This window comes from Pocillopora verrucosa, chromosome 4, assembly GCF_036669915.1.
Source record: "Pocillopora verrucosa isolate sample1 chromosome 4, ASM3666991v2, whole genome shotgun sequence".
In the NCBI taxonomy this organism is placed as follows: Eukaryota; Metazoa; Cnidaria; class Anthozoa; order Scleractinia; family Pocilloporidae; genus Pocillopora; species Pocillopora verrucosa.
This window is the reverse complement of record NC_089315.1, coordinates 12,572,032-12,599,855: the sequence shown is the minus strand read 5'-3', so window position 1 is coordinate 12,599,855 and position 27,824 is coordinate 12,572,032. Positions and strand designations below refer to the sequence as shown.

At 38.3% G+C, this 27,824-nt stretch overlaps 4 protein-coding genes across 5 annotated transcripts; 1 reads left to right on the top strand and 3 right to left on the bottom strand.

Moving 5' to 3' along the window:
• Positions 1–987: 987 nt before the first annotated feature.
• On the bottom strand, positions 988–9,398 carry LOC131796012 (transcriptional adapter 1-like). The gene is made up of 10 exons (XM_066166067.1): positions 9,303–9,398; positions 9,187–9,223; positions 8,602–8,656; positions 7,830–7,895; positions 7,605–7,705; positions 7,366–7,419; positions 5,583–5,738; positions 4,697–4,845; positions 2,340–2,499; positions 988–1,879 (listed from the first exon to the last, which is right to left on the bottom strand). The coding sequence occupies exons 1-10, from the start codon at positions 9,365–9,367 to the stop codon at positions 1,703–1,705; spliced, it is 1,020 nt and encodes a 339-aa protein (XP_066022164.1). The 5' UTR covers positions 9,368–9,398; the 3' UTR covers positions 988–1,702.
• Positions 9,399–10,400: 1,002 nt separating this feature from the next.
• On the top strand, positions 10,401–15,467 carry LOC131796021 (uncharacterized). 2 transcript variants are annotated; one of them, XM_059113669.2, is made up of 6 exons: positions 10,401–10,593; positions 12,029–12,076; positions 12,338–12,564; positions 13,015–13,115; positions 13,618–13,944; positions 14,736–15,467. In XM_059113669.2, the coding sequence occupies exons 1-6, from the start codon at positions 10,500–10,502 to the stop codon at positions 14,809–14,811; spliced, it is 873 nt and encodes a 290-aa protein (XP_058969652.2). In that variant the 5' UTR covers positions 10,401–10,499; the 3' UTR covers positions 14,812–15,467. The 2 variants fall into 2 exon arrangements, with proteins under 2 accessions (XP_058969652.2, XP_066020917.1); XM_066164820.1 differs by having other exon boundaries at positions 12,332–12,564.
• Positions 15,166–17,340, bottom strand: LOC131796022 (protein usf-like). The gene is made up of 2 exons (XM_059113670.2): positions 16,867–17,340; positions 15,166–16,484 (listed from the first exon to the last, which is right to left on the bottom strand). The coding sequence occupies exons 1-2, from the start codon at positions 17,201–17,203 to the stop codon at positions 16,054–16,056; spliced, it is 768 nt and encodes a 255-aa protein (XP_058969653.1). The 5' UTR covers positions 17,204–17,340; the 3' UTR covers positions 15,166–16,053.
• A 721-nt stretch (positions 17,341–18,061) lies between these two features.
• On the bottom strand, positions 18,062–27,705 carry LOC131796001 (mitochondrial adenyl nucleotide antiporter SLC25A25-like). The gene is made up of 11 exons (XM_059113646.2): positions 27,314–27,705; positions 25,274–25,400; positions 24,234–24,321; positions 23,399–23,513; positions 22,918–23,026; positions 22,499–22,548; positions 22,091–22,243; positions 21,570–21,677; positions 20,882–21,049; positions 20,593–20,743; positions 18,062–19,582 (listed from the first exon to the last, which is right to left on the bottom strand). Exons 1-11 carry the CDS (start codon positions 27,563–27,565, stop codon positions 19,401–19,403), a joined length of 1,503 nt encoding a protein of 500 aa, XP_058969629.1. The 5' UTR covers positions 27,566–27,705; the 3' UTR covers positions 18,062–19,400.
• Positions 27,706–27,824: the final 119 nt, after the last annotated feature.

Sequence of the window (27,824 nt, the reverse complement as noted above, 5' to 3'; positions counted from 1 at the left end):
GACTACAAGTTTCGGGCGACAGGACTTCGGGCGCGATGACTTTCGGGCTACTTTACCGCGTAAACCACTCCCACAGTACCTCTCTCTTCTCTTGTTCGCATTGTTGATAACTGTTGGGGGTAGGTTATCAAGGCAACCTCGGTGATTTTAGCATGGCACTTCAGGGGAGCGGGGGAGAACGGGCAAAGGAAAGAACTCTGTCTGCTTCCTGAGAGCTTGGAACAAAGGCTAAGAAGTTCCTCTGGTGGATGGCCATTTCATACTATGAAATGAGAGGTAGCTTTCTCCGGGCTCTCGGTAAGTAGAGACGCACGAGACACCCTGCTGTTAACCAGGGATCTGAACGTGTACGTGACTATCAGGAAGCTTGGAACCTAAAATATAATCTTCACTGAAACATTCTCGTGAGAGTCGCCGAGCTGAACAATTTATGCACTGATCTACAAAATCCTTGCGAGGTTGTAAAATATCATGTCTAGATATCATAATCGTAATAATTTTCCTTTCCCCTCACACGAAACCACCCTTAGAAAAAGTATGTTTACGTAAACAAAGTAGGAAACTGGCAAAAGGTTTAGAGAGTTTTTTACGACAATTGTTTCAATAAGACTTGAAGCGAGACACGTGCAACTCAAGTGTAATTGAAATTAGTTTTAGCTTTTCAGGCAATTCACGGATTAGCGCCACTGTATGTTGGTGATTTAATTAGTGTTAAATCGAAGTCGTCTTTCAATTTTAGATGCAATGGCACCTTTTTACTGGAGCCACATAAAGAGAAAATGCTTTTTACGCTTGTTGCTATATCCTATTATCCCGCTACACCATGTTTATTGAATAGTTCGCCCGCTAAATTGCGTGCAATCCCATCATTGACAATTGCTAAACGCAAGACCTACCCTTTTGGGTGGGTTTTTCTTTAACCGTATTACATCAGAAATTTTATTTTATTTCAGTTTTTGAATATTATTTAATGTGAATTATTTTATTTATTGTAAGTATCATTTACATTTTACATGGTATACTTAGATTGTTGTAGAATAGTTTTGTAGGTGAATCATTGTAAAGCACTAATGATCATTTCTGCGTAAATAGCGCTATAGAAATACTCGAATTATCAAATCATTGAATAATCATTTTATCTTTACTAGAGAAAATTAGCAGCCAAACAGATGTTTAGACAGTCACTTTTCCTTTTCCAGCGTAGTCCCGTGCGTATCCTTTTCTACGGCAACTCCTTATTTGTTTACTGGTCTTATCGTGACAGGTTAACTGTCACGCAAGAAGATTGAAGAGTTACGCCGACGTGACAAGGTACGGGGCTTTCCTCGAGTGGTATGTCAAAGCGGGAGATGTTGCTCAATAACTTATTTACCTCACAGAAAAGAAATATAATTAAAATCTTTTGTTACCCTTTCGTGAAACCGGAATTGAACAGCTGATATGCAAATGACAAACAAACCACAACAGGTGTCCAAAGATAGCCAAGAAATTCATTATCTCAGTTATATTACCACTAAATAACCACAAGATTTGAGCCCATTTTTTATTTCTTGGTCGGTTGGCGAGAAAGGGTAGTCGCTTCTATCATCAAAGCCTTGAATTTAGTTCTTTGGGCTTGGACAGAGTAAAATATTCATGGAAATCTACGTAGAAATTTTAGTGTCAGCGGCTGGATTGAAGACGGTCACACTAAGGCGTTTAGTTACAATCTCAAGCTTAAGCTCCTTTGCTGTTTCAGTCTTTCATATCTTCGTCTTGCCTCAAGTTTGTGTAATTGGTTTTGTTCTAGTTCGTCATGACCAGGGTGACACATGTTTGCAAGTGTTCTCTCGATGTTTGCCGAATATACAGTATGCGAGGGAATCACTCTCCGATGAACCTGCAGAAAAAAACAAGATTTTATCAACTGCGGAAGTTAATTTAAAAATGTAACGCTTTATCCTTTGAAACTGGTTACCAAGGGACTCTCCCGGTCTTTGCCCTTTCTACTGATTTTATCTCCCTTCCCCTCCCCTCCCCCTTCCGCTTTTCTTATCATATGTTAGGGCATGGAAGGGGCAACTTGCCACCGGGCGTTCATCTCGATGGAGGAAACGCGAAACTCCGTTACGCGAACGTCCGCAGATGTGAGAAGAGAAAAAAGATAGCCTTCTCCTCAAAAGAGATACCTAGGAACCGGAAGAGGCCATCAACTCAGGTTATGGACGAGAGTAAGACCCACAGACGTTTTCGCCCCGCATTTGGCACTACGACTATTTTCGTCTGATTGACATGATGAGGAAATGCTTTTTCGTTGAAGTCCACTAGTAACTATAGACATAATTAAATCTCCAACCTACCTGTAGAGCATCCCTAAGATCCATAAGAGAAATTGGAGGTTTAGCTGTTCCCGTACTATCACTGCTGGCAACTGTGACCGCTGCCTCAGCTTCGGCTTGCTCCAACGTTCGACCACTGTTGCTACTACTGCTGGCAGCACCATTAACACAGCCTAAAGATCTGAACCAACACAAGATAAATATGTGGGTGAGTCTAAACTAGTTTCTTGACAATATTGGCAGTACCAGACCTCAAAACGCGAAGCAATTCTTTTACGAATATCAGAGTCGAAAAGCAGGCTCTCATTAGGGTTGTCTTCTAAGCGTGAGAGGTCCTACAGGAGCTTGCAAGTGTCTAGGCTCGAAAGTCATGCCAGACCCCACACACGACTCTCGCACGCTTGATTCGCGAGGCAACACGAGTCTTGTGGCCCTCGCCGCTCGTGCCACAGCGTTAATGAGAGCTAGTAGCATTTTTCAGACTCTACTTTCACCGCTCTTTTTTGTTCGTAGTCGATTCCACAGCGAAGTTTTTTCTCTCCCCGAACCCATGCCCCTCCCCTGTTTTTCGCGCACGCCATTTCGCTTGTTTCCGCCAACCAAAAGCTGGAAAGCTTAGCGCGGGCTCACTTCTCGTGGGCTCACATGCCTAGTTTTCTTTTGCTTGCTTTTTAACTATAACTTTTCTTTCTCGCTTCTCAACTGATAGAAAAGCCTGGATAAACTTTCCGCGAGGAAAAGCAAAAAAAAATTCCATCGTTTGATAGGGGAAAAATTGTTTATTTCTTAGTACATCCTGATTGATTCGTAAACTCTACAAAAATCGATTTCAACTTGTATTTTGCTGTTCATGCTGAAGTTGTTGCTATCTTCATCTCCCTTCTGTTGTTTTCCTTCTTCGTGTAAAAATCTTGGAGTTGAGAAGTCATAGAAACCATTTTCCTGAGTAAGAAGAACATAAAAACCCACATTGTTCGTTCTTATTTTCTTTCTTTCAGTTCAGTCAGTACCTCCCCTCCCCCAATACTGAGCCAAGACTTAGAAGTATGGTTGCGTTAACTTGAACAGTCCATATACAGCTACTGCATCAAACACCAATGAACAGCCAATCTTCACATAGCGACAGACGCGACCAGTTAATGTGTCCTGCTCAGTGTTTCTGGCCGGTTCAGGCCCCTTCTCGTCTGCCGCCGTTGTCTCTTCTCTGACTTTCATCCTCTTCCGTTTACCCGTCATTTCTTGGACAGCAAAATACAAGTTGGCTTGGAAGACGGCATCTCTTTTTGCTATCTCTTTTTTGGCCTGAGCTTCCAGTCGAATTCTCTCAACGTCTTTATAGGAAAGATTCCGCGAAGATTCCTGTCTGCTTTTAATCGAAGTTGAAGCCATTTTTCGTTATGGAAACTTGCTCAAAACGCTTTTTCTGTAACAAAACTGGCAACTTGAAGGTCGCTGACAGAAAGTTGTGTCCTTTGCGTACGCTAACTTTTCTGCAACTAACGTAACAATGGCCTTTTTTCCTTTGTTGTCAAAGCGCGCGCTTTTACAGGGAGGAAACGCTCGCGCTCAACTGCATGTTTTGCGTATTGCAGAGGAGGCGGCGGTTTCCATGGTCAGCGCGCTAGTCTTCGAGAGACCTGGGTTAAAACTCTCATCGGGTCATGGCAACGGGTCTCACCGCCCGTAAGTTGATTCGCCCGGAAGTCGATTCACATGAAATGATTGTGACTGAGGACTACGGTTTATTTATTATCAGATGACGCGTCCCGCGCCGCTCGTGCAATCCCATCGAAAATCACAGTGAAAACTGACGTGTGTAGGGCCGAACGGTTTGACGCGAACTACGACCCCTGCGCGGGAAAAAAAATAGCCCGGGGCTTCATTCGCCAGCTTTTCGTATCCAGTGTGTTCGCTTCTTCACCCAAATAGAGTATCATCTTATGTGGTAAATGAAAAAGGTAATAATTCGATTAAAGAAATAAAACATCAGAATTTTCATCTAAGCTCGCCTTGAATTTGAAGTTAATTTTTTCAAAACCTTGCGAGCTGTCATTTCATGACTTCCACAAGACACAACGGGCTGAGACAATCATGAACCTTGGGGGGGGGGGGGATGGGGAGTAGCAATACTAGAGAAAACAAGATAAACTTTGGCAAGTTAAACCATTAAACTCCCGTTCAAATTTAACCATTATGGCCTTTGAAAGTTTATACGTAGGGTGGTTGCTTGTGTAATTTCAGAACTGTTCTGGCCTCCTCTTATAGTTGCAAGAACTAGGGCTTAAGCAGAAGCAAGACTGCTTTAAAATTTTCAACAATTCATAAAACCTACCGCTTAAGGAAATAATACACGCCTTTAAAAAATTCACAATGCTTACCTTTCAGCACCTGGTGGCCAGGGACTGGTACTATTTCTGAGGTGCATCCTGGGGTAGGTCCCACCCATGGCATAGCGGAAATGTCCATCCCTGAGTCTAAAGTTGCTCCTCATTGAGCAGCAAACTGTCAAAATATCTTTCACTAGGTACTGATAAGAGAAAAAAATAATTGAATGCCATTCATTTAACCTGAATAGGAATGAGCACTGGGGGGTGTCTTGAGTTGGAGATGTTGATGATAGGGAAGAAAGATTGAAATTGCAGGTACTTAGAAGTTGAGAAATTTTTAAATGAGAACCAGTTTCCGCTTGAGTACATGTGTTTTTTCTCAACTGATACACTTCAAGCCCTTTTTTTTAAACATTATTTTGCTTCTTTGTGATATTTCTCTAAGAGGTAGTGTGGCTGAGTGGTTAGGGCATTGGTCTTGTTATCTGTTGGTGCCAGCCCTCCATCCCACTACGCACTGGATTTAATAGTGGTTGTCTTGAATTTGACAGCTTGGCTGCACTTTGTAATTAGCCAACTGGTCTGCCTCCTGCTATTTTGGGGTCCTTAAACACTATATTTATGTTTATTTAAAATTTTCAAAGAAATTAACTTCTTACCTACTCTGTAAATTCAAGATAAAATAAAATCAAGGTTTCTCTTCCAATATTTTAATTTAACAATAATTTATTTCTTGGCTATTGTTAAATGATGTTTAATATAGAGGTTCTTTAATGATAGAAGTGCAAACCAAAACCACAGCTTCTCCCACATTCAACCATTAATGTAAAGAATGAGGCAACAAAGTAAAAGATTAAACCTTACTAAAGAAAAGAACATTGTGCACTCAACCTTTAACCTATTACACTAGGACAAATTTGCAGTGACATTCCAGTACCTCTGTGGCATGAAGCATTAGGTTCACTGTTTCATCCGCAACACTGTCCAACCCAGCATCCCAAGCACCAAGAAACAATCTGCCATATATGGTAGCAGAGTCCGGTAACATCAAGTCATATGAACAAAGACCAATTTCACTGTCTTCTGAAAGCTCTGTAAAAACACAAAATGCTTAACCCTTTCACTCCCAAGATCTAACAAGTAATTCTCCTTACTGTCTGCCATACAATTCTTATGATGTTAGCTCAGAGAATTTGGTATTGGATCAGCTAATAATTCCCCTTATTGATATTCTTCTCTATTCTCATCACCTATCTGCTTGATATTGTATTGATATTGTAAGAAGAAATTTTGTCTTGGTCACTTGTGGGAGTGAAAGGGTTAACCCCTTAACTACCACAACTGATTGCCATGTAAATTCTCCCTATACTATCCATGCATTATACAGCAAACAAGTTGTGAGAATACTCAAACTCATCAGCTACAATTTATTACCTTGATTGAACACCTAATTCTTGAAATCAATTTACAAGGAAATGTGTGGTAGCTTCTCTGGAACTATTGTACATGTTTGCACTATAAAATATCTATATCATACTGCACAATATTTGCAACATCTTTTTTCATTTTCACAATTGTGATTAACCAAACTTTTGTGTATGGATCAAAAAATTATAATATTACAGACGGTGATCTCCCTTCATTTATGCACAACTGGTAAAATGTTTTTAAATGGGTAGAACAATCTTTTATGCGATAAATTTTCAATAATCCCAATAAATTCTAAGAAGTGAAAGAGGTACTACAGGCAGTAAATTTTTCTGGTTACCACCAGAAAAGGAGAACGCTTAGAAGAGAGGAGAACCCCAATAAAAGAAGGTGAGATATCACATGCATAATTGCCCTGAGATTGCTGGAATTTATTCCCCTCAGCTTTTTGTCAACTTTCCCTGACAGTTCACAGGGACCCCATTAACACTCCTGGTTGACAAAAGGCACTGCAAGAGTAAAGTATCCTGCTAACCATCACCACACATTGAGCCCAGGGAGGGTGCTTACCCAGATGTCTGCACCCTCAACCACATCTCTGAGAACAACATTTAGCTATAATCAACATATCTTATATGTGCATTGACTTTTCATAATATTCTACTAAAAATCTAGCAATGTTTTAATAAATGGATACAGTATTTGCTATGATCATCATCATCATTATTATTATTATTGTTATTATTATCATTATCACGAGTGGTACTTACCCTATATATGGGAAATTGCAACAACATCAGCCAAAGGAGAAAACATATTAAAAAAAACAAAAAAACAAGAACATATGTGGTTGAGAATACAAGCAACCCATGTAAAACAATGTATATTATGTCTAAGTTTCAATTTGTTTAAATTTCATTCCCAGATGAAATAATAATCAATAATTATACTTGTGTTTCTGTTGCTCACAGCAATATATGAACAGGAACTACAATCAGCATCAAAACTAATTGATATATCATGTTTGAAAAGTTCTGTCCATGTGCAGAATAACACTCCTGTTTCTACCACTCTCTAAATCATCAACAAGAACCCCCCTTCCCCCATTCAATGTTACCTGTATGCAGCTTAAAGTTCATGGAATTATGATACAACATTGTTTTTTTTTTGGGGGGGGAGGGAAGGAGGGGGTTTCTATGTTAAATAAATGGGGGCAAAAGAGAAAATATTGAAGTCATAAGGGTTGAAAAGATCTGATTGTAAGTAGATGATCTGAATATGTTTAAACAAACCTTCAAAGACAGCTGTGGAGCATTCTGTAAAGGGTCACATGGAGCAAATCTTTGCTGGTGATTAAACCAAAAATTAAAAATATTAGTCAACACCTATTCAATTGACTTTTCATTACAAGTATCATACTGTATTACCAAAAAGAGCATGGACAAGGATAGTATAGTGAAATATGAGGAAATGAGATTTCATTATGACCAGTGATACATTATCCCAAACAAAGACTTGAAAATCACTGTACCTCAAAATTGGCCCTTAACACTTTCTTTTGCTTCTTAATTTTTCCTTTCTTAATCAGCTGTGGTTTGGGAGGTAACTTCTGTGGAGTTTTTGGATGAGGTGCTACAAGACAGGAAGAAAATTAGATTGATTTCATCAATGTTTACTGCAAGATGATATGATAGATCTGAATGGCAATTTAACTCTGTTAGAATCATTTAAAAAGTCTTAATTTTCAGTGACTCACCTGGAGAAGATCCAAGGGCTTGACATTTTGCCAAAATGGCAAGAAGAAATTCATTATGGAAATGAACTACAAAAGAGAGAAGAAAGGAATTATCTTAAGACTGCAAAAATAAACCATAATCTCCCCTCCCACACACAGTCTCAGGCAGCTGGCATATCAAGCAATGACATCTGTTGTTTTTCTTGCTATTGAATTATAATGATCCATATGCTTAATACAAATTCATTTGATCAAGTTATTTTTTCTCCATAAGCTAATTTTTCCAGAGGACATGTCAAATGAGGTTGGATATGATGTTCAATACATTCTCTTCAATTTGTTCCAAATAATACAATTACATTTCAGGCTTGTTTAATCTGATCATCTGATTAATGAGTTATATTTTAAAGTATTTAAATTTTTTTTAGTTATAAGCCTAACTTAATAAAGAACTAGGAAAATCATAGCAGAAAATTTAGTAACCATTTAACTCCCAGAAATCTTAATCTCTTAAATATCCACACTATATCCACTAAACAGGTGATGAGAAATCTCGAACTTATCAGGTAGAAGCTGTTGTCTTCATTTAACACCAAATTCTTGTGACTAATTTACCAGGAAATGTGTAACAGTTGGAGGGAAAATTAAACAATAAGATCATGCAAGTTGAAGGGTTGATATAATTTGTCAGGTGTGGCACAAAATGGATTTGTTTTGAAACAGTATCTTTTGTGAAAGTGGTGAGGAAACTAAAGATTTTAATCATTTGTAAATCGTGACGCTATTTACTTACGGTTATCATTCCCAAGACATTTCTTGGCTTGTGCATCAAAATCCTCCTTGGAAATCTGTGTAAAACAAACTCAAACTAAGAAAACATCATCCCACAAAAATTAATATGTGCTTATCAAAAGAAACATCCATTATCTCTGCCATGGTATCAGCTGGCAAAACTAAGAGGGGAATGTAAAATAGGTCCAAGGAGATTTAGAGGGGAGGGGGGCCTTGGGTCTGGGTTTCCTTCCCACCCTCTGACGGATATCATAAATGATCACAATAAAAACACCAATTTCTCTCGTTGATGTGGCCAGGTTTAACTTCTGCTCATAAATATTTCACTCTCAAAATCCTTTTGAACCTGATTTGCGCTCTAAATTGACAACTAGGGGTTGGTATAATATTTAACACTGGAGTTTCTACGCGACCAGCCAACGGTTCGCCATCACCGTCTTTCTACGCAAAGTTGAGAATAAGTAAAAAACATAAATACATCTTGAGCCAGGAACACACTTTGAGGCTCTCTGTTGGAGGATAGTGCTGTCAAGCTTGACAGCCCATCACCTTGAGAGGGTAGATGTGAAAGTTCACAGTTACTAACCTTTTGTTTATACCAGAGCTTCATGTTGTTCCAGTACCTTAAAGATATAGGAAATCAAACATAGCAAAATTTTAATAATTGTTTAGCTACAAAAAATACAGAACAAATGATCATACGTTTGAGAGTAGTCCCCAAGAGCCTCTGAAAGTTGTCGGCGTGCTGCACTCAAATCCACCGCCATCTTTGTTCTTATCGAAGTAACTTTAAGAGCGAAACCGCTGAGTAAGTATGGCTCAAGATTAGGAAGTGTAAATAGAAGACAACTACAACAACGTGATCAGAAGAAAATTCGAACTTTCTTGTATACTCAAAGATTTTCCTTAAATCTTCTGCAAATAGGGCTTATCTACTAAGTTCCGAGAGTTCCAGAGATGTCCTTAGATGCGCGCCTCGTCGTAGGAAGAAAAGGGGAACGAAGAAATTTCCCGCATTCGGATACAACAGGAACAAATTACAGCAGCAACAACGATGATAGCTACAACAAAATGAGTAACTGTGAAATTCCAGTAAAAATGAATATTTTTTGTGCAGTATCAGGAGGACATGGGCTCCTGACAGAGTCAAAATTCCTCGGGCCCCCGGTCAGTCTAAGCAGTACCACCCCGGCTTATCACAGATATCTTTCTTTTTGCATCTTTCCTAAACCGCTTTTTTTAGAGCATTAAAAATCCTTTTTCAATTCTTTTTTTTTGTTTTTCGTTCTGATTTTTTTGTGGGAGGGGAAGGGAAGGGGCTGAGAGTGTATTCGCTAATTTTTTTCACTTTTTACCTCTTAACATTGCGTGACATACGGTTCTTCTGGAACTGATTAGTGACGTACACTTTCAACATACTCACAGATCGAGTTTCTATTTCGCTTCGGACGGATCTCTTTGTTGGCCACCGATGCGGTTTTAGCTAGTTATCGTGTTTACTAACAGTGATATTTCGCTTCGGGATATTTTTTGTCCTTCAAACTGTTTTGTTCTTCATTTTATGGGTCAGTTTATGCAGTACCCAGAATATCAGTGGATATCTTTATTTTTGCATCTTTCCCAAACCGGCTTTTTTCAGAGTATTAAAAATTCTTTTTTTTTCTTTTTTCGTTCTGTTCTTTCTGTGAGAGGGGGGAAAGGGGTGAGAGTGTATTCGCTAATTTGTTTAATTTTTACCGCTAAACATTGCGTGACATACGGTTCTTAGGTGATTAGTGACGTATACTGGTGCAAGTCCAAGTCAACATACCCACATATCGAGTTTCTATTTCGCTTCGGACGGATTTCGATGTTGGCCACCGATGCAGTTTTAGCTAGTTCTCGTGTTTACCAACAGTGATGTTTCGCTTCGGGATTTTTTTTGTCTTTCAAACTGCTTTGTTCTTAATTTGCGATCGGGCAGAGGCATCAGCTAACTCTACGCACTCTACGGGTGAGTAACAATGCACGCGGTTGCTTATATTGAATGTCTTAGCGCATAATCACAGAAAGCTGGCTGTTTGATATCAAATACACATGTATTCTAGTGTAAACTTACAAATCATAAGATCATTGCTATATTTTTCGCATTGCTTTAACGAGCAATCCTTTAAATGAACCTCCTCTCCTGATTCTGTTCTTTACAATCGCAAACAAAAAGGCAAATCACGCCGATCGACCTCCGCGGTTGTCTCAATAAGGAAGCGTCTGTCTTTTCAGTATGCTTTGAATGTAAGTAAGGGGCATTTCAATTCTGTCTTCCTCCCGCAGTGTCAAGTCACCATAAAGAAGTATGATTGAATTAAGCCGGAGTTTCTGGAGCATTTTTTCGGATTTGTTTGCTTTTCCATCTTGCCAAACATTGAAGTTCTATAAACCTTCGCAGAAAATTCCGCGTTGCTATGGGCAAGAGACTGCGCTAAAATGCTTTTGAGAAAATCGCTCCACGAATTTCCTCATTCAGGTTTATCAAACTCGGTCTCAAACATGTAAGTTATTCGATTCTTAGTAGTTTACGTTCACCTACTGAATTAACTTGAATTAAAATGCGTTCATAATGCGACGGGATAACCGGTGCAGAAAGAGAAGTGTTTGTTAGTTTCTTGTCGATGGTGACCTCGGAGCCATGCAATCATTTCTTTACAAAGATATTCTGACAGATATTCCTGTAAGAGACTGCATTATATGAGCATAGTGATCAGCCGCAGAAACCTTTCCTCACAAGTGCATCAGTATTCACAGAATAAATAAATCTTGGGTAGTTGCAGGAGCCCACTACCCGTACATTATAGCAATGAGCTCCTGGTAGTTGTAAGAATCCACCGATTCACTACTATCACTCGTGGTATATCGAAAAGGAAACAAATTGAAAAATGGAACAAAATCGCAAAGTTTCGTAAATGTCTACCTCTTTTAACCAGCGGAAGTGGGTTTTTCCACCAGAGAGTTACACGTAGGCAATATTGATAATGATATCCCAGATATCTATGGATACAACAAATATTTTCCATACAAGTGACAGAAAGGCGTCTTAAAACTTCGGATGATTAATAATAACCAGATTAAAAGCAGTCTTAAATTTATTTCATTATAGTTGTATATTGGGGCTGAACTTTTAGAGAATGCCACCGTTGAGACTCTATTACCTTGGAAAATCATCGAGGATAATTTTCCAAATATATGTTTCGAAAAAATGGTTTGTGTAATGCATTTTCCGCCAGTTTCTCCAGCAGCCTTCACGCAAGCTCAAATAAAACCGCTTTAAACTGACTTAGCTCGAGGAAGAGGTTTTCTTACAGGGTCTCCCAGAGAGATAAGTTGTAGGGGTAGAACTTGATTTTAGTAAAGGAATTTAAAACGTGACTACATCATGCTCGCTTTTTCAACAGCACTTTATTCCACGGGAACAGTACTGGCAACCATGACCGCTTCAACAGGTACACAACTCTAAAACGTCTTTTTTGATTTGTTCAAATACAAAAATAAAAATTCAGTCGAAGGATTTAGATAGAAACCAACGAGTGAGATGTTTCTAGCGTAAGGCGATTGAGATAGTGGAAACCGCAAACTAAACTGTTTACAACCCCAGTCACTTTCTAACCCAAGTGAGACTGTAAGACTTATCCTAGGAGATAGATAAAATCAAAGTTAGACAGAAGTGTATTCGATTTTTCATCCATTTCCTCTCTCGGTTTCAGTTGCCTCAACTGGCATAACACCGTCTTCAACATTTTCCGCAACCACAACGTCTGCGCCACCTGTGACCAACTCAACCACAGCACAACCAACTGTGACTTACCCTACTGCGACCACAGCACCACCAACTACGACCACAGCACCACCAACTGCGACCACAGCACAACCACCATCTGGGGGAGAACAAGAGGCAGTGGTGTTGTATATATCGGACATGACAGAAGCTAAGGTCAGAGAAGAATTAACTATTGTAGAAAAAAATAGCAGAACTAAAAATATCGCACATGTTTTTGCCTTGCTATTTACTGTCTTAAAAGTAAATTTCGACTGTCGTAAAATTAAAACCAATCACGGTAACCACTTCAGTCAATCGGAACAACAGAATTCGATGCATTCACTTCATTTCGAATAAAAGATGACTTCTCCTGGTAAAATCATGCCCTTTAACATTCAAGAGTACCTAGCATCTACGTTCTCCTTACAATGTCACCCCTGAATCAAACATTAAGGTCATAGGCATACAGAATATGATCACTAACTATGAAGCTTTGGAGCTTACCAGCTTGTCAGCACCTACGAAATGTATGGCGAACAGTATGGAGAATATGCATACTGATGTTAGGGTGTAAAGGGTTAATTTAAAGTTTACAATAGTTTTCTCGATATTGCGTTCTTGTAGTTCGAAAAAAGAAGAGTTAATTTTACTGTCGCCGTGAAGAAAATTGTGGGAAACTACTGCTCCAGTACACCACAAAAATGTGACGAATCAAGTCCAGAGAGGTATGATGACGATGACATCATAACTTTTAGTTGAGTTTGACATTTTAACCACGCCACATTCCAATTGCAAGATGTTAAACATCGCTGACTAGTTGGCATGTTAGAGTGTTGATCGCTGATCAGTTTGCAAAGTTGTGCTCCGAAATCTGATTTAGAATCGTTAGCAATTTGGCATAGATGAGTAGGTATGAACCTGGAAAAGTAAACACGACTTTGTACCAGCAACGACTTGGTTAGCGTATTTTCTTCCATTCAAGTTGGAATTTGTCTGCAAACTCAGTGCTAAGTACATCAAGTTGAAGGCGAGTTGACCAAGACCATAAACTAGTTAATTAGGGGTAGTCGTTAGTAAGTTGGCTGAGGTTGTGAGTGAATTTATGCGTAAGTGTGTAAGTGAATTTATGCGTCAATTCGTAGGCGAATTGACTTCTTCTATTGTTGATGAGTGAGAACTTTGTTACTTTTTCTTATGCTGGTTTTTGTCTTCTGATTTAACTGCCAGTTATCAAGTTTACATAGTCTCTGAATACCCGATGGAGGACCCATACAGTCCTGGAGAGCTTCTAGTGGCGTTTTTTATCTCAGTAGGAGACGGCAAATTTTTATCGAAGAATGTGTTGATTACCCTTGTCAGAGAGCCTGCGAATGAAGAAATCCTCAATACCGCATTAGGATGTCAAATCACTGGTTCGGCAAGGCTGCATCTTGACTCCATGAAGCCAACAGAATTTGATGGGACATCGGGCAAGACAAAGCTATTATATTTTTATTTTGCTGCATTTTGTGGTGCTGTACTCTTAGCGGGGTTGTGTGTAGGCGTCACATGCTGGTAAGATATCAGATGTTATTATTATTACTTGAAGTGATGCAAAACCCTATCCTGAACATTTTCAATACTCGCAAGCATGACTATCGTTATCACTAAACAAAAAACGTGGGATCAGTCTTAAAGGAGCGCTTTTAACATGCCCTGTCCCCAAGGTAATCGTTTACCCCGGCCTGTCTCCCTAAGGCAAGCGGCCTGGCTGCTAAACAAAACAAAATGCAGGATTCGAACACATTTGAAAATATTTTGTTTAAAGATTAGGGTTTTCTTTGGAATCCCAAACTGCGTTGTCATCATAAATTCATTTATACTTTTCAAAAGGCAGTGGTAAATCACGGATTGTAAATGTATGGACTTGAGCAGGACAACCCCTGGCTGTGGCTCTACCCTCCTTTGCAGTCGTTCTTTCGGCTATCACCTGCGCGACGATCTTGCGAAAGATTTGCGTGACATACCGAAAAGCGTCTCCGAAGGAGACTACGAAAGCTCTCGCCATATTGTTCTTTATCAAAAAAAGTAATGATAAAATAAAAAATAAATAAATAAAAAATATATATATATTGCTCTTTATAAGCAGGGGCGTAGATAGCCCATAGTCTTGTTGGCCCTAGAAGTCTTTTCTGCCCGCCTGACTTTTATAACAACTCTTTCAAATTTGGGTACAAAAATTTAACTTTGTTAGGATACAGGCCAACAAGTCGAAAAGTTGGCCACGCCCGTGATCAGGATTGGAGGTTATAATGCTCAGATGTGACAATATAACTTAGCTTTGCAATCATTAATTGTTTTCCTAGGTATGGCCTTAAAAAAGAGAAAGACGATGAAGTTCGTCCTTTGACCACAAGTAACATGCAACTCGTCGACAAATGATGAGGGCCGTAAAAGACGCCATCCCGCCATAGTGTTGAGGAAATCATTATAGGTGCAGAAGTTAACTGTGTCACCAATGATTCTGGTGTACATTTGTAAATAAACTTCCCACGCTTTTTTGTATCTGTAAATAACTCGCTTTAAATGGCAGTTTTCTTAAAATGAAACTTTTTTACAGATAAATAGGAAGCAATAACTAATTTAGTCGAGTGCCACTGACCATACGATATTTTGAGAAATCTTTTGCGCTGTGCAAAACTTATAAAAGTATAGAAAAACGCCAAAGAGGCAGTGATAAACTAAGAAGGCGCAAGGATGGCTTAGGGATGTTGGCTTCATTTTTCAAGACCTCACAGGTCATGTCTCCGCCTCTTAAAGTCAATGTTTCTTACCTTCCATGTGAAATTTGCAACTCGGTAAGTTAGATGAAGATTGCTCTGAAAACGTATTGGTACAATTTTCCTTACTTTCATAATTTTATAGTCGACATGTTAGCAAAATTATCGTTTCCTTGCGGAAATGTTCAATTGACCAAAAGTCTTTTGAACTCTCTTGGGTTTGTCTTTCATATACTTGTAGTTAAGGGAAGTCTAAGTCTTGCTTTTCAGTGCAATTTCGTAAAATTGTATTTGTATATAAATGTTTGAATTTTTTTATGTTTACACTATTGTGTTGTACACAACCCAGTATTTGAGAATTATTTCAGTTCATGAGATTTTTTCAGTTTATAATCTCCTGTTGGAATGGTTCAAGTGACCAGCCGCCCTAGTATTTGAAGAAAAGAAAGCGCATGCGTTATACTATCTCCGCCTGATCTGTCAGACTGTCTTGATACACCAATGCGACGAGATCACTCAAAAAGATTCTTTGCTTATTACTTACTGAGCTGAAAGACATCCTGAGACACAACGTTTTTCGTTTTGTTACTTTTTTTTTCATCACAGTTTAACGAAGTCAAAGCCATGTATGTTTTATAAATCAATAATCCAGGCCGGCATAAATTTGTAGCGGTGAAAACAATTAATAATTACAATAATGATGGCAGTAACTAATCAATAGTGCTTTTAGGGCTGTGAAAAAAAGAACTCCCATGGTAGTTAAAATCCCAGGGCTCGAACCACTTCGACCCAGTGTGCTCTCTTATTTCTAATCGCTGACTCAGTGCTTAAGCAGCTTATTGTGCCTACATTAAGAATAGGAAGTAAGCGAAAGAATGGTTGATTGTTTCCCACAGGGTGTTCATCACTTTCCTGAACCTCCTAAATGTTTTTTCATGAAGTCAATCATTCGACCAATCGACAGCTCAGCTATGGATTCGTTATAATTTCTGCTGTGCGGATTGGTGAAAGCGTGACCAGCTTCGTATTCATAGAATTCGTAATTCACGTCTCCGGCGTCCAGTTGTTGCCTGAGCTTGGTATATTCTGTAATGTTAGCTGTGTTGGATCGGTCTAATTTGCCAAAGTGACACTGCACCGGTATTTTAATGGTAGACATGTTTGCGAGCCGAGGATCAGGAATGCCATAAAACGGTGCAGCGGCAGAGATTTCTGGCACAAGAGCTGCGGCGGCGAGTGATAAGGCACCTCCCATGCAGAAGCCAGTAACACCAACTTTCCTGCAACCTTGTTTTAGAAGGTACTGTGCCGCACCTTTAATATCCTGGATGGCACCTGTGAAATGAATAACAACTGAATATCAACGCTCGACCAAAACTGCAAACCCCATTCCCCTCTCAATGTCGAGTTGGTCGAGTTAGATAATGTCAAGTCGTCAAATTTTTCGCTAATCACATTGACAAAGAAGACAAAACGGCTGAAAAAACTCCTTTTAATGTCACGCGCGAATCTCGCGAGTAATTTACGCAGCTGAGCTGAGCGACTATGCCTGAATATTTTACGTTTCACGTTTGATCAGTTTCGAAACCAATGGTCAGTCACGAGCATACATATGAAGGAAATGATATGCCACACTAGTAAATCGTCGTCTTCTAATCCGAGATAAATAGACGACCGCTCTAGTGCAAATATGGGTGCTCGTTGTGAATTAACTTACCCGCGTAATCCAAGTTGGTTACAAGATGGAACGCTTCCGTGCTGTTCTCAGCCACTATTCCCCGGTATAAATCAGGTACAATTGTCGTCATACTTCCCAAACCGGCTATATCTAACGCTTGTTGTTTTATCTGCTCGTTCATGCCCCACCATTCTTGGATGACAACAAGACATTTGTCTGGGTCTCGCATTGCTCCGTTCAGTGATCCGGGGCAATCACCGACAGGATTCAGCGAAGTAAAATTTACGGGTTCTTTCTGTACGTATGTCGAGTCGAACCTCATGTGCAGGTTTATCAAGACTGTTAGAAACCCTGGGAGTTCTTCCAGGAGTAACATGTTCGCCGTCACTTGCTGTTGTCTTCTAAAAGGTTGATAATCAAGCGATTATGTAACTAATCCTTGCTGCCAAGTGACTCAGCAAGTTTGTTCTAGTCACGCTTGATATACTGCGAGTTGAAGGGCCCGGAGCGCTCATATATGCTCATTTATGTGCTTAGTAATTAGCGAATATTGAATCACTTTGTCACGCAACATTAGACGCTTTATCAACATGTGAATAAACAAACATTCGTCAGATTGAGGCATTCCTGTATCTCCTTGGGTCGTATTAAAGAGATATACTTAACCATCGAATTCATGAGGGCAAATCTGAGGACTGGTTTATCTTTTACATTCTTATATCAGTATGCTCATTCCGTCCTCTTCTCATAACTCATGGTACTGACAGGGATAATTGGTTCAACAATCAAGAGTTTCTTTGGGTTGGTGATCGTTTCCTATATTCTCACGACCTTACTATTTAAGAGGTGATACTTTAAGGAGAAATAGAAAGCTCATCACTCTTGAGGGTTAAAGCGTTAATAAGGAAGGAGAGATGAGAAGAGGAATATACAATGAAGAAAATAAAACGATAAGAATATGGAACAAGAAATTACATGAAATGCAACAGTGATGCAAACCGTTGCAAACGATGTTCTATTTTGCTCGAGGTTAGCCTTCATTTTAGTTCAAATAGTCCTTGCGGGCGTTTGATCCTTCAACCTTCTGACATCGATAAAGACACCTAAAGATCATTCATGGCTGTAACACTACGTACCTACGCTTACAATTGACGTAACCACTAAATTACTCCTTTGTTAAAACTAAGTAATTCCCTTCAGAACCCTTCCGCAAAACACGATGGCTACACAAATGTTTAACAGCTCGTATAAATATTCTATCCATTTTAATAATAAAGACCTTTCTCGCAAATCGCTTAAACGAGAGAATACAGCCGTGTGTGTCAGTGTATTACGATAACATTTTTATCATAAGGTAAATGGCGATCGTAATATAACTTCATCTTAAGATGCGATTATTTAAAAGCAGCAAGGATAAAAGTGATTTCCTAAATTGAACAAGCAGTTTGTAGATAATTTTGTTAATATTTGTAAACTCAAAATTTCTGGCAGAAAAGTTAAAAAATCATGGAACCAGTGTGGTCTGGAACAGACAAGCCAGAGAGAATAAGAAGGGATGAGAAAGGAAAGAAAGAAGGAAAGCATATAAAAAGAGAAAACAGGATAAAAATGGAGAGAAAAGATTAACCCTTTAACTCCCAGAAGTTATTAACATAAAACTTCTCCCTAAAATATCCATACATTCTTCAACAAAAAGGTAATGAGAATATTCAAACTTATCAGGTAGAAGCTACTATCTTGATCTAGCACCAAGTTCTCATAACTAATTTACAAGGAAATGTGTAGCAGCTACAGAGGAGAATTAACAATCAGATCTTGGGAGTAAAAGGGTTAAGCAGATTTTAAATCATATGGAGAGATTAGACGCCATTTCCAGGCAACTTCTGAATTTCATGCATCTGTTAAAATTTTAAAGTTAAAAACTAACGATCAAAGGAAAGGTCGAGAAATTATTTCTCAGCAAGACTCCCTGGCAACAGATCAGATAAAAGTTTATCTTAAGGGACACAAAGCCTAAACAAAAAAAATATATATTTACAACAATATACTATGACCGAGCACGATCTTGCATAATATTTTACTCCCATGGAAAATTTATATGCGATGAATTTATATGCGATATTATCAGCCAATCAGCAAGTGACATTCCTACGCTCTCCACATGACAGTGATACGTCATCCAGTCCCCTAGCTTTTAGAGCGCTCATATTGGGTTAGTAAAAGACGTCACAGTCATTCATAACCTTCTCGGGTTACCCTTAGGTTATCCTCGTCAAAAATTAAAAAAAATAACCACAACAAAATGTTGACTCCAGCTTTAAAATTGCTGTCCATGACGGAATGTCTTAAAACATGAGAATTCATAAAAACAAAATTAAAGTTGGTGCAATTATATCAAATCGAATAGTCCATATTAATGTTGCTAGACTTCCTATGCTATCACAGGCAGGAAAACCGCCTATATTTTCAAGCTTTTTCTCTCTGTCGTGTATTCTTCTCTTTTACTCTTATATCGCGTTTACATTATGCTCTCATTCGATATACATTTGCCCCAAATCAGACCATCGAGTATTCTATCTAACGCCAAGGTTCATTCTCAAGTGTTCGTACACAACGTAACTTATACTGACTGCAGGCGCAACTTTCATAAAGTTAGGAGCCAGTCCCCTATAAAGTCCACGTGGTCCGTCTTCTTTTATAATGTTTTTAATTACTGAAACCATTGTATCTCCCCTGCCTGCAGTGCGGGAGCGCGCTGGAAAGAAAAGACGTTTCATATAAATGTTACAAAAAAAGGATGATTTACAATTCTCTAGCTAAATATGTCATTGCCGATGTCTGTAACGAAACCGCATGGGATAGCTAGCGGGGTTTATCTCGGTTTGTGTTATGAAGCAACAGGGAGTAGTACCGCTCTACCTGGATGGTACTCTGGTCCATCGCTGGTTACTCAGCAAATCCTCAAGTTTCCCTGACAGCTCACGGTACCGGTGCATACTACTGGGATGACGCACTAGTAGAGGAGAGTGCCAAGAAAATGACCCCCGCCAAGTTCCAGCCCAAGGCCTAGTTGTATAATGGGCGGATTACGCTATCCAACCGATAAATCGCTATTTAGCGGATAAGTGATGGCAAAACGTACTGCACTATCCACCGGATAAAGATTTACATAGTGGATAGCGTTATCCAACCTTCAAACAGCCGTGGCCTAAACTTAAGCGCATAGCCCAAAAGGCCATCGCTCTAATAGGCGCTGCGGCACGAGTGGCGAAGCCTGTGATGTCTAACATTTTCGTGGTTGACCCCTCTCGCAGCCATCGCCACTCGTGCCACAGCGCAAACGAGACCTTGCTATCAGGCTACACCTCATTCAAATGGGAACAGCGGTCAAACGTCGGGCATGCGCGAGGAAATCAAATCTAGCCGTTAGCACGCCAATTTCTTACGCAAATTATGAAACTAAAACAAGCAAATGACAATTGAAACATTTATGGAAATCTTTACAAGGAAACACAGAGACGAAAAGGAGTACTTGAGACTTTGAACTGAAAGTATATTCAAGTAGGGATATCCTATTGATTTGGCATTCTATTTTGAGTTCCTCGTAAGGAGAGACAATTTAGCATTAACAACCTAAAAGCACGTCACCAATTAATCACAACGTTCGCACATGCGCAGACGTTTGGCCACTGCTCTCTGCCCTCTCTCTACCATCAACCCCCAGCATTGTTTTTAAGTACATTGCAAAAGCACGTAGCTTCATACCTTGCGCTTGTAATTTGGTCCTCACTAATGACAACGGATAACTAGCTAACTGACCACACGTGCTGGACGCTGTACCACACGCTAACAATAAAAACACCCCTGGGTCGGCTGACTGGTTTTTGTGGTAGTTAAGGTAAAAGTTTTTGAGTGTCTGAAAAAAAAGACAATGATGATAAAAGGTTATTCAACTGTTTCAACTCAGAAAAATGAACGCGCTAATGTAGCGCGGGTTTAAAGTGTAACTGAACACAAAGGAGGCAATGAACCAAGAAGGAAAATTAAGATTAACCTCGTATACAGCAAGATCTATTCCAGCATAGGGAATGATTCCTAAAAGACTCGGGAACAGCCCTCGATAAAAACTCCTGATTCCTTCAGTAGTAAAGATGACATATGCCGCATCGACAAGACCCTTGTACTGTCCTGTCTTACGAAGCGCCAGTCTTGTTTTCAACACCTATAAACCAATAAGGGCATTGATAAGAACATTACATTACATTACGCCTTCTCATGAAACGTAAGAAATAAGGAGTTGGTCGGCAAAATAGCCACAATGAACAATACCTCCAATTGTTTGTTCTTTTTACTTTTTTTCTGAATGAAAAGACAAACGCTGGGATATTTGAGGTGGCTCCATGTTTGGCACTATTTGCACTAATTTCTTGGAATTGCGTTTCAAATGTAAACTAGGCATGCACTGCTTTTCGTGTGACTCTACTCTGTGATAAGTTAAAAACTAAACTTCATTTAATCTAAGCTCTCGTTGATCCCTAAAAAGCGTCAAAAAGAAAGGCTAGAGGATTAAGAGCAACATTTTTTCCAATGCCTCATTTTCTTAACCTTTCTATTCTCAGGCTCCTGGCTTTTTCTTTGACAACTTCTCGTCATTTATTAACAAATTCTAAGATAGATTTTCGTAATTTATTTTTACAACTATTTCAAGAAGTTTCATTCCTTGATCGCGCTGGTTTAAGTACCTCCAGTGGGTATATACTTGTCTGTGAAGCTACTCCAGCCATTGAACCTGCCATAAGTCTTTCTCTGACCCCCAGCTGCTTTTCATCTGCACCCAACAGCTTCTTTGCCTGAAGAACAAACAATCCCAGCGTGAACTACATATTGTACCAAATGACAGAACGTCAACGAACATGAACGATTTTAGAAGGTTTTTTAAGCCTAAAAACTGCCAGAAAAATTATGGCAGATAAAGATCCTTTGGTAGGTCTTAGGAAAGACCTAAAGATTCTTTTAAACCCTAGGATCAGTATGAATATTCTCCCTACTGTTCTCTATACATTTCTTATGGTACGGACAAGTAGAATTTGTTCAACAATCACAAGCTTCTCTCGTGGTTGATCATTTCCCTTATTCTCATGGCCTTTTTGTTTGATTCAACAGTAATACTGTAAGGAGAAATAAGATGCCAATCACTCTTAGGTGTTAAAGGGTTAACACAAAACTTTCAATGTTCTGGTGTCTCTTATTAACTGAAACATACCCTTTCATAAGCAAAGAATTTTATGGCTGATTCTGGTGCAATTTTGACCACATTAGCACCATTTCCTCTCCAAAGTGATTTGATTCCACCTTCCTTGATCATCATGGAAAAACCAGAAGAAATTCCTATTCTATTTTGGCTTGATGCTTGTACCTGGAATAAAACAAAATTTTCCCACTTTAATAATCTGTCTGCAACCATTTGACTTATTGTTATTGTGAAAAACGAGAAAGCACAAAGCATTCATTAATTGTTCCTTCCCTCCCAATCTAGTCAAACACCTTACTTAGATAGTCAGTAAGGTTAGTAAGCAGACTGTTATTATTTCTGCTGGCCAGCACTCCCTGATAAAAATGTAGTCATGTGTATCACCTGTACATGATGACCCCTTCAATTTTAGATACTTGCCTGTAATAAAACTTTTAATCTGTCCAAAGGAGCAGTTGACGTCCTTGACACTGGAATGAAACAAATTTAAAAGGGTTAGCACTAAGCTTGTTGTAATCTGAAAAGCATCCTTGCAAAAAAAAAATTGCAATAAATTAAAAAAAACAAAAACAACTTTGGGCTAGCTGGATTGGAGATAACTGCAAGCTAACCAGGATGCATTTAAAGGAGTTGACCCTTACATCACTACCCAGATTCTCCATTCTGTTCTCCATACATCTCTCATAGTTCTGATGAGGAGAATTTATTGAGCAATCAAGAGCTTCTTTAGTTTCCCATCATTACTTTTATTTGTACCATCTTAGACGTTTAATTCAATATTTTCGACTCAAATTCCTTGACTGAAAGGCATGATCTAGACAAGCCCAAGTTACACTTACCAACTCCTGCTCCACCCCCTGCCACCAGCTGTCTCCACCACATTCCTGACACTTTTTCTTCCTCAGTGAATTCATCTGGTACAGTCATATCCTCCCCAATATCAATAACCTGAGGACATCAAAGATAAATGATACATATTGAAAAAACTAACAAAGACGAGTAATATCTAAAACAGAAAAGCCACAGAATATAAGTATTCAGGGGAATCTAACACAAATATTGAAAAAATTCAAATGAAGATGCTTTATTTGGGTTGATAAAAGGTGTTGAAACACAAATTAACTGCAGGGTCTACAAACCAAAACCATTATAACCTGGTCACTCACAGAACTGATCAACATTTTTCTTTCAACAAAATTAACACATTTTTACAGAGACCAGTGAAGTATAGGTCTGGAGCAAGCATCAAAATTCATAGCAGGCAGATGCTGGGAGAGATCATAAAAAGATCATGAAAATGAAAAGGTCAAAGTCACTTACATTAGAATGTCTCCAGAACTGAATGATGTCATGCATACTATGGCCGCTGGGATTCAACAGGTGATATTCTCTCCATTCTTTCCAGTTAACTTTAAGGGTTTTGTCCTTGTCCATGCTGACAATTTTAAAAGGTAAAGTGTTTCTACAGTACATTAATAAAAACTATACACTACAGCTTGATCTTCCAGGTGAGGGTAGCCTTAAAGAGGATTTTTTTAAATGACACATGACTGTAATGATGAATTTTAAGAGAGTCCAAATGTCTCTCACAGCATCTGTCAACAAAAATTTTGTTCAGCTCTACCCTCATCCAGACAACAAGGGTTTCAGTAAAAGCTGGTTACTGGCAGTTTACCCCTGCTTATATAAGACCACTTATTGTTGCCTGTTTAGCCTGCCAGACAGCTCTTGTGTTTTTAAGTTTCACCTTTTGGCACATTCTCTGTACCCATTCTCTGGGTACAGTTACCTATTACACCATCGGAAGCAGCTTATGGAATAAAGTATTGAGACCCCTGGACCAATTACAAGCCATGACTGGATGTTACTCAAGACATGTGCCTCCTACAACAGAAATGCATCTCTGAAGTTTTAAAAGTTGGGGTAATTTTTGTATTTCACTAGTTTGAAAAAAGTTTAGGCAGTTTTGATACCATGAATGTCAATATTTTTCATAACAATATCACAGAGTATCTGTATCATTCAACCTTTCTTCACTTGAAACTATCTGTGCATCTTTTGAGCCAAAAATAAAAAAGAAACTGGACAGGGGGGTATTTATATTTTCTACAAGATTAGTGACTAAAATAAATAATGCTGTTGATAAATATTTTACCTTTTCAATAACAAATCCACTTCCTGGTCTGTTACCTTGACATCCACAGCCTCAAAAGCTTTCTTAAGTTCTGTTTTATCCACACATCCTGACCAGCAGACAATAAGTCCAATGACACCTTTGCCTTTACATAAATACCTCTTACTAACCCAGTTCAAGGTCTCTACTTTAAGTTACAGAGCAAGTTTTTCCCAATACGATTTATAGCCCAGGGTGAAGTGAAACAAGGTCCTGTAACTTACAGTATAGACCAAGAAAACAAGGTTAGTCAGATATTTATCACATCTCTGGATTCAAATAGAGGGGGAGGATTTAAATTAAATGAAACCCCTGAATTTAGCAGGCTGTATAGTGAAATATAGCCTGCTAGATTGACTGAGATATATAATGAACATTACCTTGCCTTTGCACTTAATATATGGGAGTTGCATCACAGTTAATGCATCTTGAAAAATTTCCCCTCAAATCAGGCTTTTCATTGAGAAATGTTGCAGCAGGGAAAAAGTGTTAACTTATAGGAGAATATTCCCTGTGTCTGAATTAAAAAAATAATTCAGGCCATTGGAATTTAGTTGGAAATTTGCCATAATAGAATTCTCTGATGTTCCACATCAAAAAAGCACATTGCTAAATGCAAATGTCTCAAGTTCATTAAGTACAGCCCATGTTAATCCTTGACTACCCTGTTCCTTATTTGTTTCTTCCTTTAGTTGAAAATGACACTAAAAACATTTTCTTGAAGTTTCCTTCAGTCTGTAGAAGAACAGTATTATTCTCAAGTACCCTAATAAGGCCAAATTATATTGTGATGTAGCTCCCAAAATTATACTTCAATACTAAAGAGAAAATCAGATTTCTTAATTTTTTTCTCTTGCACCAGAAATTTTCGTAAAAAGATAAAATGTAGAGACTGAAGGAATCATATTGACCCATTTTAGAGACTAACCATTCATTTGTAATACAAAAAGGTCTCTTTCCCTAGGATTTCTAATCTCTTTTAGACTCCTAAAATTAGCAATTAATTTATAGATATTGGTTACCACTGCCATCTTGATCAATAGACTGGAAAACTATCCACAATTTTTTCTGATGGTCAGTCACATATTTGACGAACTCTTCAAATGACATCTGCCCATCAAGGTTCTGATCGCCAAGGTTCATAATTTGCTGAAATGGACATCACAAAACATGCTGTAAGCCGTACTCTCTAAAAGCCAAGAAACACGTTAAAAACAAAAGAATAAAGAAAGGAAAGTAAATTGTATTTACTGGAAAAGTATTTTAGATTGGTGTAACTACCAGTAAATTGAAAGAAGATAAGATCAACTTTTTAATTCAGTCACTTTTTTGTTCAGCACAATCTAGTTTTCATATAAGACAAGTGTCCACAACACCCCAACTTTTCCAGAGCATCTGAGTGGGATAAGCTTTGATCAATCATTTTGGAGATCATTTCATAATGGTAATCTATATTAGCTAAGAGGACAAATATAATTAGAGCAATCACAAGAACAAGTGATTCCACTGGATTTCAATACTAGATTAGCTGTCAAGTGGTCTGTATAGCTACCTAAGTTTTTTCAAATACTTTCTCCCAATTCTTATTTAACTATGTAGTAATTACAATTTGTTCTTTTCCTATGATTTTTTCCTTGTAATTTTCTGCCAAACTGTAGGCAACACAGATGAAAAGATGATAATGCTGACCATAAAAGTTAAAAAAAAACAGTCCACAGGGGCTCTGTTATTTAGTAGCAGCAAAATTTGCTGATATAAGTTGATGATAGTAACAAGATTCCAGCCCTATTTTACAAGTTTGAGAGAAACTCTCATCAGATAATGGGAGTGAAGGAGAATTTATTAAATGGAGAATAAACAGTACCAGAAAAAGTGTGGGCAACAGATTAAATTGCTCAATGGTTTGGTTATGAACTTCAAGATTTAATTTCAATCACTTTCAAACCTTCATTGTTTGCTTGCATGCTTCTAACATTTTTCTGCATTGTTAATTAATTAATTTTGTCTCTAATAAAGAGGAGACAAGGGAGAAAACCTAAACCATACATTTTTGGATAGCATGAATTCTTGCCATATAAAATCACAAACCACTAAATTTAATAGTTGAGAACTTATACATTCACCTGTAATCTCCATTTAACTATAAATTATGACAATTGATAGAATTGGAAATGTGTCTAAAATATCAAAAAGAATCCTAACATTCTTGACACTACAATTACCCGCACATATACTCAGAAAAAAAATCGTTGCAGGTATACAGGAAAATTCAAAATATGTACCAAGTAGAAGTAAATTTGCATATTTTCTGACAAATAGGTATGTCATAAAATTGTAAGTCTGCAGTAGAATTTACTACCACAAGCTTAAATTGTCTTTATAGGAAACATTTCTAGGACAGTGTAAAACAATCTACAAGAATAAAACATGCAGTTCAGAGATGTTATCCTTCGTTAATTGTGTACATAACACGAGTGTAAATTTTCCTTCATGTTAAATGACGTGAAATGTACAAACATGTTAAATAAGGAAATTTCCATTTGCAACTCTATTTGAATTAAAGTGCAGGGAATCATACAAAATCAATAATAGCTACACCTTTTTGGAAAATTAAGGTAAAGGCTAATTTACTTGAATTCAAGCGTGAAATAGTCAAGGATCGTACAGATTTATTTCTACCGGTGAGGTAAATTTTCGGGCTGTTCGATAGTACCCATAAATCGACACTAATCAATCAAAAACGAAACATTGTACATTCTGTACGAAATTAAAGGGCAAATTTCTTGATTATCACATTTTTTACCGCACACCATGATTTCAACTGGGCACAAAATTATTCAAATCGAGCGAAGCAATTTACATCCCAAACGAACCAACTTAAAACCAATATTTAGTGTACGCAAATACACAGATTGCATTTATGACCGGTGAAATTCGTATCTATGCCTTAAGGCGAAAAAAAAGGAAGATGGAATAAAAAAAGAAATGTTTCAAAGTTATTCTAGATAAAATATTCTTTGGCGTCAATTTTGCTGCCTGTTTTTATTATAATTTGTACACACCTGAGCTTGGCCGGCCTTGTATCTTGAACCATGCAGATTTTTCAGTCCTTCCGCAAGTTCATTTAGGTCAATCCTTCCATCATTGTTCTTGTCGAGCTTCTTAAACAAATCCTCCACTTCTTCGTGATCCATTTGATAGCTTTTGTCGTGATTGTTATCTAATCCACCCCCATTCAAATCCATGTTTACAACTTCGAAACCATGATGGTGGTGGCTGTGAAGCTCGGGCTCCGTGGCCAGGCCTTGACACATCCTAATTTGATCAAGAAATCTGAGCAGATACTTACAGACTTTCCATTTCGAAATTAAAAGTCACGAAGAAAAGCTTTTAACTGCCTTTAACTAGGCAAAGTATATCGTGCTTAAAATAATCCAAAACGGGAAGGACATACAAAGATTTCATATGGATGATTTATGAGAAGGGAAGCGGTAAGTACTTTAAGTACCGTCATTATTGTATATCGTAGTTAGACTCTCTTAGGAGCCCACTATGGGTAACGGGCTCATGACT